The following is a 13,366-nucleotide window of genomic DNA, read 5'->3' on the forward strand; positions in this document are numbered from 1 at the left end:
TTGGTGTTACTCATGTAAAATAAATGTCCATATCACATTCACAAAGTTCTGTAGAAGATCTCAGAAGAAAACAGATTAGCAAATGAGACAATTGAATGGAATGCTCACTGACCTCTAACCTTGGCAGGGAGGGGGGCTGAATAAGACGCCCGCTCACCTTCAGAGCAGCATGGAACTGCAGGGCATAATTGGCATGGCTTACAGCTGAAGAGAAAAAACTTTGGAACCAGGCTGGATATGAGTTTTAATCCCCATAGGTTCATTAACTGTTTGGTCTTGGGCAAAGTTACTTAAACTGTGAACCTCATTAGCCTCATCTGGAAAAGGTTAAAGGCTGAGCCAGAATCATATGTAAACTTTAAATACTCAAGAGAGTGGGGGTGTCTGGATGGCTCAGTGGGTTAAAGCCTCTGCCTTCAGCTCAGGTCATGATCTCAGGGTCCTGGGATCGAGCCCCACATCGGGCTCTCTGCTCAGCGGGGGAGCCCGCTTCCTCCCTCTCTCTGCCTACTTGTGATCTCTGTCAAATAGATAAAATCTTAAAAAAACAAAAAAACTCAAGAGAGTGGCAAAGCCAGGATTTAAACTCCACCTAGTAGTCTTTAGAGGAGGGGAGTGGTGGAGAGGAACAGGGCCAGTAAAACATGGAGGACAGATGGACTTCAGACCTGACAAATTTGTCCTAAAATACTGTGTGCAATTTGTGTTTGCAGGTGGAGATGGGGTGTAGGTCCCCCTAACCAAATTGGTAGAGGAGGAAGACAGTGTCCCAAAGGATTGAGATTTCAGTGACATTTGGCACCGCTAAAAATAAGACAACAGCTCCAAATGGAGTCATCTAGGCAAAGCCTCCCATCACCAAACAGAATGGAGTTAATTACAGTTTCGGCTCTCTCAGAAATGAATCTTACACCAGTCCATCAGGAGTCACCTCATCAGCACCAGTTAGGTCATCTGCCTAATAATCCCTGCCACCCCCTAAAGGAAAGTAATCTTTATAATAATCAACCTGCTTTTTGTGCTTAGTATAACTTCCAGGTTCCAGCTCCCTCTGCCTCTTGTATAGCTCCTCAGAGCACCTTTTAATCTGCTAGCTGGGACATTGCCTGATTCATGAATCATTGAACAGAGCCAATAAGATGTTTAAAATTTACTCAGGTGAATTGTTTTTTTAACAATACAGAGCACACATGTTAAGATATCATGGTGTACTAACACTGTTACTCCCCCCAATCCTGACCTCCTACCTTATGCAGGCACACATATACACACACACATTAGGTAGGTGAATATTTTTAGGAATATTTATGGAGGAAAAAAAAGCTCACCTTAACTGTAGTATGAAAGTCATCCCACAAATTCAAATACTCCGCTAAAATAAAAGATTTTTGAAATGTAAATGTTAGAGAAATGTGAAAATTTTTATGAAAGTAATGCTATGTTTTTCAAAAATTGCTTATCTAAAAATTTCCACTCCCAAAATGACAGAATAATTGGATTAGACTTGCCCACTCACTGTAAACGAGGAAATGGGTTAAATTTAGTAAGCTTCATGCCCGGTATGGGACTTGAACTCACATTCTTGAGATCAAGAGTCACATGCTCTATTGACTAAGCCAAAGAGGCACCCTGAATATATCTGCTTTAATACCCAGTTTTCAGGTACTGGAGAATGGGCAGCAGAGAACTGGGACACTTGAAGGAGGGGTGACAAATGAGGCAAGCCTTAATGATCACCTGGCTTTCTGCTGGGGGGTACTTTCCAGACCTAAGTGCAAGCAGAACAAAGCAGGTTTGCACACAGACACAAAAATCTGTACAAAGATTAGCAAATTGGATCCAGCAGTATATAAATACAATAATAGCTTTTGAACAAGCGGGTTTTATCTCAGGAGATTGGTTTAACATTCAAAAATGAGTTGGTGCCAATTTACCATCCTAATAGCATAAAAGAAACACATGAACACCTCGAGTAGCTGAGGTCTCACAGGCACTGCGCATCTTCATGACCAACTGCCTCCAATAAGTACCTTGGATGCCCAAGCCCAGGGGCCCCTGCGTGGCACTCCTTTGCAGGTGCTGTCGCGCACCATTACTGGGGAAATTAAATGCATCTGTGCAACTACACTGGGTGGCAACTTGCAATTTTGCATCTGGTTTCCTCCACACTTGCCTCATGCGCCTTTTCCCTTAGCTAGTTTTACTCCATATCCTTCACTGTAATGGACAAGAAGTCTAACAACTTGAGCCTGGTGAATCCTAGCTGATCATTGAGCCTAAGGGTGGTCTTAAGGACCCCTACTATAACACCTAAAAGCTGCAAAATCTTGCTGTGAAAAATAACTTCCAAATAAATGGAGATGTATACTGTGTTCTTGGATTGAAAGATTTTACTTTAAGATGTCAGTTCTCCTCAAGTCGATGTATGGATTCAACAGAAACCCAATTAAGATCCCAGGAGGTGTGCAGTTATAGATACATAAGCTGTCTTTAAAAGCTTACAAGAAAATCAAAGGACCTATAATAGCCAAAATCATTGTAAAAAAGAACCAGAAACATGGAGAACTTACACCACCTGACGTCCAGACTGAGCATGAAAGTAATCAGGACAGTGTGGTATTGGTATAAAGTCAGAATAAGAAACAGACTTATAAAATTGATTTTTGAAAAAATCATTGGGGTAGTACAATGCTAAGAAGATAAGCTTTTCAAAAATGGTGCTAGAACAATTGGATATACATAAGAGAAAACATGAAATTCAACTCTTACCTCACACTGTACAAAAATGTGAACTTGAATTAGAGATCTAGACATAAGAGCTGAAATTAAAAACTTATAAAAGAAAAAATAGGAGAAAATCTTTGAGAACTTGGCTTAAGTGAAAATATCTTAGGACACAAAACATACTACCCTTAAAAGATGAAATAAGTAAACTACACTTTACCCACAGGAAGAACTTTTGCTCTTTCAGGACAATATAAAGAAAATGATGGGGCACCTGGGTGGCTCAGTGGGTTAAAGCCTCTGCCTTCAGCTCAGGTCATGATCTCAGGGTCCTGGGATCGAGCCCCACATCAGGCTCTCTGCTCAGCAGGGAGTCTGCTTCCTCCTCTCTCTCTCTCTGCCTGCCTCTCTGCCTACTTGTCATTTCTCTCTGTCAAATAAATAAAATATTAAAAATAATAATAAAGTAAAATGAGAAGCCTCATACTGAAAAAGGACTCGTTTCTAGAATACACAAAGATTTTAACTCAACAACACAACACAAGGTAATGAGCAAAAGATCTGGACAAAACTGTGGCAGACTATTTTCCAGAGATGGCCCCACAATATATTCCATCCCACGTGCTCTTCCTACAGCATCGTGTTGACACCCCTCCCATTCGTGGTGGCAACTGTGTCCCTTCCCCTTGTACCTCGGATCTGATCTTTTGAAACGCAGCAGGTCCAAGCCACTACATGGAAACTCGGGCTGTGAGTCAAGAGCAACACCAGTCACACTGAGTGAGTGGATGTGTCTGCAGATGACTCCAGATCCAGCTGCTGAATTACTCCCAGCCATCAAGTTGCCCCAACTAATGTCATGTAGGGCAGACATGAGTGGTTTCTACCACCAAATGACCAATTGAGGAGCAAAGTAAGTGATTTGTAATCATTTGTTATGCTGCAATAGATAATTGATTCAAGACATTTCACAAAGGATGATATACAAGTGGCCAAAAAGCACATGAAAAAATACTCAAGAGCACAGTCATCAGAGAAATGCAAATAAAAATCACAATGAAATACCATTATATACCTACTAAAATGGCTTAAGTGTTAAGTGTTTTGACAATTTTAAATGTTGGTGAGGAGCGGAGTATCCCATTGCTAGTGGGATGATGAATTTGCACAACTACTTTGGTAAACTGTTTTGGCAGTTTCTTACAAAGTTAAACATACACTAACCCTACACCCCAGCAATTCCACACCTCAGTATTTACCCAAGAGAAGTGAAAACAAATATTCACAAAAATACATGTAAGCAAATAGTAACCAAGTACTGGGAACAATCCAAATGTCCTTCAAATGGTGAATAAATAAACAAAATATAGTATATCTACATAATGGAATAGAACTACAGAGCTATAAAAAGGAGGAAGGCAATGATACATGAATGGATTAAAAAAAAAGTTTGCTGAGACTAATATATAAAGATGTGGTCTGTATACACAATGGAATATTACTTAGCCATCAGAAAGGATGAATACCCAACTTTTGTATCAACATGGTCGGAACTGGAGGAGATTATGCTGAGTGAAATATGTCAAGCAGAGAAAATCAGTTATCATATGGTTTTCACTTGTGGAACATAAGGACTAGCATGGAGGACATTAGGAGGGAAGGGAAAAATGAAAGGGGGAAATTGGAGAGGGACACAAACCATGAGAGTGGACTCAAGAAACAAACTGAGGGTTTTAGAGGGGAGGGGCTTAGGGGGATGGGTTGGCAGGGTGATGGGTATTAAGGAGAGCACGTATTGCATGGAGCACTGGGTGTTATACGTAAACAATGAATCTTAGAAGATGACATCACAAACTAATGACATACTGTATGATGACTAACAACATAATAAAACATTTTTTTAATTATTTTTAAAGAAGTTTGCTGAGTGTAAGAATCCAGGTACATAAGTGAATTTCATCATTCCATTTGTATCTAATCCTTACTGACAAAACGCATATTGGGGCACCTGGGTAGCTCAGTTGGTTAAGCTTCGACTCTTGGTTTTGGCTCAGGTCATGACCTCAGTGTGTGAGATCGAGCCCCACATCAGGCTCCATTCTCAGGGTGGAGTCTGCTTGAGGTTCTTTCCCCTCTCTCTCCTTTCCCCCTGCTCCTCCCCCTGTTCTTGTGCTCTCTCTCACTTTTTATCTCTCAAAATAAAATAGGGAAGGAAAGAAAGAAAGAGAAAAGGTGAAAGAAAGAAGGGAGGGAGGGAGGGAGGAAGGAAGGAGAGAGAGAGAGGGAAAGAGAAGAAAAAGGGAAAGAAAGAATAAGAAGGAAGGAAGGGGAAAGAAAGGAAGAAAAAGAAAAAAGGAAAGAGAAGGAGGGAGGAAAGGAAGGAAGGGGAGAGGAGAGGGAAAGGAGTGAGGAAGGAAGGAAGGAAAAAGGAGGAGGGAGGGGGGAAAGGAAGCAAGGGGAGAGAAAAGAAAAGGAAAGGGAAGGGGAGAGAAAAGGAAAGGGAAGGAGGGAGGGAAGGGAAGATGGTTTCCAGGCACTGTAGATAGAGTGGGAAACCAACTACAAAGGGATGTGAGAAATTTTTCAGGGATAATATGTTCTCCATCTTGTTTGAAGTGGCAGTGGTTACAGCAGTATATCCATTTATTAAAACTCATTGAACTTTAGATGGGCTCATTTTATTGTATGCAAGTCAGTAAAATTTATTTAAATAAAACAAGAAACTTATTTTTTATATGTTCGGATCACCCATGACACCTTACTTACTCTGATGGGCTGTCAGTTGACAAGACAGTTCACTTGACATGGACTTGAGGTCGTCTTTTCCTTTTCTGTCTTGCTCTATCTTGTTCTTCATGTATGCAATATACTGGAAATGAAAGACATAGGATTGCTTTAAGCAGTTTAGTTACCGTAAATTATCCGTGCAGTCATTTGGCACACATCTATTCTTCTCCATGCCACTGACTTCTCTCAGTACAAGGATAACACTGGCGAGCAGAGCCCTTGTCAAGCCCATATAGGAGCCTATACTGTCAAGCCTGTATTGTCAAGCCCTGTCAAGCCTATATAGGAGAGAATGGATCTGGCTTCTCAATAAACATTTAAGCACCTGAATAAATATGGCATTCTGAATAGAATTTGCCACAAAAAGATATTAAAAGGTATTCTGCCTAAATGCAATGTGCCCACAAACGAAAAAGTGTTCTGTATTGCAAACTGTGTGTGCAGGAAAAGTCCCAAGGCAGCCATGCTTCCAGACTGGAGGGGTTCAAGCATAAGACCTCAGAGAGAGGAGTTATCAAGTCTGGAGACCCCACAGAATTGCTCACTCCGTTTGGATGTTTCACTGGGTTGGGTGATGGTGGTAGTAGTGGTTTGGGTATTTATTAAAGTCACCATTTTCAGGGCGCCTGGGTGGCTTGGTGGGTTAAGCCGCTGCCTTCGGCTCAGGTCATGATCCCAGGGATCATGGGATCGAGTCCCGCATCCGGCTCTCTGCTCAGCGGGAAGCCTGCTTCCCTCTCTCTCTCTCTCTCTCTGCCTGCCTTTCTATCTACTTGTGATCTCTGTCAAATAAATTTAAATAAATAAATAAATAAAGTCATCGTTTTCTGTTCTGACCACCCAATGCTCAGGAATACTAAACTCTCAAGTTTCTGGGAACTTTGAAAGCATGGGCTTTGGATATAAAAATGGCATTGATTCTGTTTCAAGAGGGAAATAGTCAAATACTGGAAATTACTGATTAAAAAAAAAATCTTGGAAATTGTACCTAGGGGGCGCCTGGGTGGCTCAGTGGGTTAAGCCTCTGCCTTCAGCTAGGTCACGATCCCAGGGTCCTGGAATCGAGCCCCTCATCGGGCTCTCTGCTCAATTGGGAGCCTGCTTCCCTCTTTCTCTCTGCCTGCCTCTCTGCCTACTTGTGATCTCTCTCTCTGTCAAATAAATAAATTCACTTTAAAATGCTGTAAAATGTTAAAAAAAAAAAAAAAGAAATTGCATCTAGTACCACAGAAGACATAGAATCGTTTATAAGCATGTTAGAGGGTCTACTCATGGGGCCTTGATCTTGTGTCAGTCTGTGACTTGTTGGCTAGTTTTGTAGTAAACCAGAATGAAAACCTCTGCAGGCCACATCCAAGACGTCATTCCTGCCCCCTCTTTGAATGTGGATTACAGTTTGTAGACTTGTCTGGTTTCCCATAATTCTCAAATGTGTAAAAATACTGAATTTTAATTTATCCATTTATTTGCTCATTTCCTCAGCTAGATGATGAGCTTCCTCAGGACTTGGGGTGGTGTCTTATCCATCTCTGTATTCACTGAGACTTCCCCAAGGCTAGGGACTCAGTGGGTGCTTAAAATGTCTGCTGAGAGAAGGGATGTAACCAGCAGAACAGAGTGGGGAGTGAAGAAGATAAACAGCATTATTCGGGACCCAGTAGATGGACAATAAATTAGAAAACAGAACTTATAGAATCAGTCTTTCACACAGTCATCCATTTGCTTATCCATTACCAAAGTAGCAATAAAAATTCCAAGCATTTTAATAAATAATGTCATCTTGACAGGAAGATAAAATCTTGTGGAATACTTCCATGGATAGATGAAATGCCTTATAAGGCTGCTGCAAGGGCTAGAAGAAAGAAGATGTATTACAAATGTGCAGTTTAGCGATGCTGGCACCCAGGCTCTGGAGCACATTTACTTTTTCAAAGTACATTAGTACCACTTATGCCATTTTAGTTCTATCAGAAACACATGATATTGGTGTATAACTGTTGCCATTGACCTGATGAAAAAGAGTACCCAGACAGGTAAAAGGATTTTTCCCTTACTTAGAGTCTTATTGCCAAGAGACGTTTTATTTTTCTAGCTATTAAACGTTATTAAAAATGTATTAAAAATGTAGAGCCTTGATTTCCTCATCTATAAAAGGGACATAATATATATTATCCACATTAAAGGTTACTGTGAGCATAACATGGGCCTGAATCCCTTTTCCATGTGAGCCATTATGCAAAAACACTTGGGATACACTGATACAGATCCTCACTTTGAGGTCACTATGGTTTACTGGAAAAAAAAAAAAAGATACAATCAATACAAAGCCGACAGACAACTTAAATTTTTAAATGGGCAAAACACTTGAACAGGTCCTAAACAAAGATGTATACAAACGGCCACCAACACATGAATAGATGCTTCATTTGATCATCAGGAAAATGCAAACTAAAACCACAATGGGATACCACTACACACTCTCCAGAATGGTCAAGTAGGAAAAAAAAAAAATAACCAAAGTTTGGCAAGAATGTGGAGCCAGTGGTGTTCTCACATACCCTGCTGGGAGTGGTGATCTGCAACTTTTCTGGGAGATGGCACTGTGCACAAGAGTGGATGGTCCACATCCCTATGGTGCTGTGATTCTACTTGAGGGGTATACCCCACAGAATTAGGTACATACATTCCTGAGTACACATATACTAGAATGTTCACGGCAACTCTATTTGTAATCGCCCCAGCTAGAAATTCTGTAACCCCCCACCAAGAGTCTATAAATTGTAGTATAGTTATACACTTGAATACTATGTATGGAACCAAGGCTGAACAAACTATAACTGCATTCAGTAGAATAAAGATGTACTTTGCAAACACAGTATTGAACAAGAACAATATTACATACTGTAATATTCCATACATATGATGTTTAGAAACAGACAAAACTAGTCTTTGGTGTTAGAAGCCAATATACTGTTACTTTACTTCATGGGGAGGTTAGTGGCAGGAAAGGACATAGATGTTATCTGGATACTGTTAATGCTTTGTTTCTAGATCTGGGCGCTGGTTACCTGTGTGTATTCACTAAGTGTTTCACTTATGATTTGTGCACTGTTTTATATGTACTTAGTCTTTATTTCAAAAGTTTTAAGAGCTATAATCTCCTTTTCTCATGTAACTATATTATAGGTCTAGGCAACTAACCAAAACCATCATGCAAAGTGAAGTGTTCTTGAACTTACTTTTCTCAATTTTTCATTTTCCAGGAGCAAAGCATCTACTTTTAAGTCATGCACATAGATTTCATTTTCTAAGTTCTTCAGAGTTTCAAAATGATTTTTAATCTTATGGCTTTCTTGATCTCGTAAGTATTTGAGTTCTTGCTTCACTTTTTCCTGCTCAAACATAAAACCCACAATTATCTCAGAATTAAATAAGCAGGGCACCAGTGTTTTAGATTGTCTGAACCACATTCAGAGAGGGGTTATAATTAATTCCTGAATCATCAGCAGAGGCTATGTATACCTTCCCTTAGAAAAACTTGATATTTAAAACTCCAGAGTTGATTCAGGTCTGGGAAGATGGTAGAGAAAGAGGGTCCTGAACTCATCTCAACCAAGGACACACTGAGATAACAGCCATATCTGTGCAACTATCTTTGGAAGTGATCCAAAGACTAGCAGAATGGACTTGCATAGAGAGGGGGCCACACTGAAATGTGTAGGAGTGGCAGAGACATGTTTAGGAACCCAAACCCCAGCAAAACTAACCACAAACAGGAAAGATACTACAGGAAGCCAGAAGATCAGGCCTCATGCCAGGTGCCCAAGGCATGAGGGACCCACACTGGAAAGAGAAGTCTCTGTAATATTTAACTTTGAAAACTAGTGGGGCTTAAATTCACGAGTCTTTTTACAACCAGCAAGGCTTAACTCCAGTACTTCAAAAATCAAATCTGGGAGAGCTGGAGAACTGGAGGACAATAAGAAACTGAGTCTTCACCTTTAAGGAGCCAACAAAACAAATAATCCTGCTGAGACACAGCATAGAAGCAGCTGTTTGAAATTGCCTGGGGTAGATAGGAAAATTTATTTACTAATCTCAGATTGTATGTTGGAGGAGCAAGGATCTTTAGGAGACCATTATAGAACAAAAGTGGTGATGGGTGCCATTTCTCTTCCTCCCTGCTCCCCATAAACCTTGTTGGCCAGACACTTGCAGGAAACAGCATGAATGCGCTCCACCTATCTTGTTGACTAGTACCCTGCCCCTGCATTCCCCTGCAGAGATGCCCAATCCAACTGGTCACACCCCAAAGGCATCCCTCCAAAGTGACTCCTGCCCTGGAGAGAGAAGAAGACATCCACACATGCCAGTGTGCCCACAGTCCCAACAGCTGAACCTTATAGCTGGCAGCACAGTGAGAGTGCCCTGCTGGTCAGTGAGATGGCATTCCCAGCAGACTGGAGGCAGGCATCTGATCTCAGTGCAAGTTCCACTGACCAACAAAGCCTCTCAGGGACAAAGAAAGGAGAGTGCCCTATGGCTCTGTGCAACTACAGACCCAGCAGATGGGTTGATAGGAGGCTTCTGGTTTGAATGCTGACATCACCTAAGTACAAGCCCTCAGCAGCCCCAGACTGTCCCTTTTACAGCAGAGAGACCAAACACTGGTGCACATAAAACAGGCAAAGGGGGCCATTGCAATGGACTTGACTATAGGGAAACATGGTTCAGCCACAACAGTGGGGTGCACACAACCCACAAAAGAGATGCCATTGAAGTGCTTGACTCTGGTGAAGAGGGAGCATTGCATCATTGGGTACTACCGGACCTCTTCTTCAAAAGGCCACTACTTACTTTCAAGATCAAGATATGTAGCTAACTTTTATATACATAGGGGGGAAAAGCAGAGTTAGACAAAATGAGGAGACAGAGGAATAAGTGCCAAATGAAAAAAACAGGATAAAACCACAGCAAAAAGAGCCAAATGAAATAGAGATAAGCAATATGCCTGTTAGGCAACTCAAATTCATGGTCATAAGGATACTTACTGGACTTGAGAAATGAGTGGAAGATCTCAGTTAGACATTCCATACAGAGATACAAAATATAAAACAGAGGCAGAGATGAACTCAGTAACTGCAATGAAAAATACATTAGAGGAAATCCATAGCAGATTAGAGGAGGCAGAAGAACAGATCAGTGATCTGGAAGACAGAAGTAATGGAAAGCAACCAAGCTGAAAAGCAAACAGAAAAATATATAATAGAAAATGAGAATAGGTTAAGGGCATTCAGTGATGTCACCAAGTGTAGTAACATAAGCAATATAAGGATCTCAGAAGAGACAGAAGAGGTAGAAAATTTATTTGAAAAAATAATAGTTGAAAACTGTCCTAATTTGAGAAAAGAAAGAGGCTTCCCCGTCCAGGAGGCAGAGAGAGCACCCAACAAAATTTATGCAAGGCGGTCCACACATAGTAATTAAAATGACAAAAGGGGGGCACCTGGGTGGCTCAGTGGGTTAAGACTCTGCCTTGGGCTCGGGTCATGATCTCGGGGTCCTGGGATCGAGTCCTGCATCGGGCTCTCTGCTCAGCAGGGAGCCTGCTTCCCCCCCGCCCCCGCCTGCCTCTCTGCCTACTTGTGATCTCTCTCTGTCAAATAAACAAATAAAATCTTTAAAAAAATAAAATGACAAAACGTAGTGATAGAGAATTTTAAAAACAGCAAAAGAAAATATTATATACAACAGAAACCCTATAAACCTATCAGCTGATTTTTCAGCAGAAACTTTATAGGCCAGAAGTGGCATAACATATTTAAAGTGCTGAAAGAAAAAGGAACCTGCAACCAAGAATATTCTATTCAGCAAACCAGACTTAATAAGAAATGTTAACAGGCATCCTTTAAGTGGAAAAAAAAAATGCCATAATCAGGAATAAGAAAACTATGAAAGGAAAAAAGTTTCACATGTAAATGCAACCATTTAGTAAAAGTAGATTAATCACTTATAAAACCAGTATGGAGGTAAAGCACAAAAGGAATAAAATCAATTATATCTATTAAAAATAAGCCAAAGGATACATAATTTAAAAAAAATGTAAAGTATGACATACATAAATGTGGGGGGTTGGTTACTAAAAACTTAGTGCTTTTAGGGGTGCCTGGGTGACTCTGTCAATTAAACATCTGACTCTTGATTTCAGAGCTCAAGTCATGATCTCAGGGCTGCAGGATTGAGCCCCAAGTTGGGCTCCATGTTGGACATGGAGTCTGCTTGAGATTCTCTCTCTCCCTCTTCTTCTGTTCCCTGCACCCCCCTTAAAAAATAAAAATAAGTAGTGCTGGGAAAACTGCACATTTACATGCAATAGAATGAAACTGGACAATTTTATTACCCTATACACAGAGATAAACTCAAAATGGGTTAAAGACCTAAATGTGAGACTGGAAACCATAAAACTCTTAGATGAAAACATAGGCAGTAATTTCTTTGATATCAGCCATAAAAACATTTTCCTAGATATGTTTCCTCAAGCAAGGGGAAAAAAAGCAAGAATAAACTATTGGAACTATATCAAAATAAAAAGTTTTGCACAGTGATGGAAATCATTAACAAAACAAAAGGCAACCTACTGAATGGGAGAAGATATTTGCAAATGATATATTTGATAAGAGCTTAATATAAAATATATATATATATAAAGAACTTATACAACTCAACACCAAAAGCCCAAACAATCCAGTTAAAAAATGCACAGAGGACATTTAAAGACATTTTTCCAAAGATGAGATACAGATGGCCAACACACATATGAAAAAATTCTCAACATCACTAATGATCAGGGAATGCAAATCAAAACCACAATGAGAGAGGGCAGAATAGGAGAATCCTAAGCACACTTTGTCCCACAGATACATACAGAAAACTCCCACATCAGGGAAAATAACCCAGTAAACAACCTGAAAACTGGCAGAACGGACTCTCCACAGCTAAATGTTGAGAAGAGGCCACATTGAAAAGGATAGGAGGTGCAGAGACATGGCCAGGAGCCAAACTGATCCGTAGAAGAGAGGGACACCACAAGCACAGAGAGGGAAAAGAAAAGACCCCTCATCAGCCATTCCAGGCAAGGGGGAGCTGCATTGGGAAGATGAGTCCCCACAACATTGGCTTTGAAAACCAGATGAGCCTAACTTTGAGTTCTTACAGTTAAATGGGGCTTAACACCTGGAATACTGGATTGGGCTTTGCAATGGGTGGAGAACAATAGAAAACTTAGTTCCCACCTGTAAGATAAATCACAATGAAGAGCCCCACTAATATACAGTATGGAAGCAGCAATTTGAAAAATGCCTGGAGTACAAAGAAAGATTTTATTTACCAATCTCAGAGCATGTACTGTAGGGGCAGGGATCTTTGGGTGACTTCACCAAGAACAAAAGAGCTGGCAGGCACCATTTCTCTTCCCAGACCCCAGACTAAATACATAGACACCTTCAGGAACCAGGGCAGCCTGGACACTACGGCCTAGCTTACTAACAGCACACCCTGACCTTACTTTGTTCCTCGGACCTCCCCCCTCCATTCTGGTGAGGCAGTTTTCTAAAATGGCTCCAGGTCCCCTCTGACAGCAGAGCAGCAATGATCTTGCTGGCACCTCATGCCCCACCCCTGTATTCTTCTACAGACCTGCCCTTGGCCATTCTCCAGGCCACAGGTCCCCTCTTGCAGGAGACCAGCTGCAAGAGGTCACACAATTTTATAACAATAAACACAATTTTATAGCACAATTTTATAACAGCACACAATTTTATAACAATGTTTACCCACCCACATTCTCTTGTAGACC

The 13,366-nt window shown here is 40.8% G+C and overlaps 1 protein-coding gene across 1 annotated transcript in view; it reads right to left on the reverse strand.

Annotated features, from left to right (window-relative positions):
* Positions 1-13,366, reverse strand: part of CCDC175 (coiled-coil domain containing 175) — a 71,980-nt gene that overhangs the window by 2,977 nt on the left and 55,637 nt on the right. The window contains exons 16-18 of the mRNA XM_046009926.1: positions 8,751-8,903; positions 5,491-5,593; positions 1,329-1,372 (exon numbers count right to left, since the gene is read on the reverse strand). Of these exons, the coding sequence (XP_045865882.1) occupies positions 1,329-1,372; positions 5,491-5,593; positions 8,751-8,903 (300 nt within the window). The remainder of the gene's footprint in view (positions 1-1,328; positions 1,373-5,490; positions 5,594-8,750; positions 8,904-13,366) is intronic.

Source organism: Meles meles, chromosome 6 (genome assembly GCF_922984935.1).
Source record: "Meles meles chromosome 6, mMelMel3.1 paternal haplotype, whole genome shotgun sequence".
NCBI classification, from domain to species: domain Eukaryota; kingdom Metazoa; phylum Chordata; class Mammalia; order Carnivora; family Mustelidae; genus Meles; species Meles meles.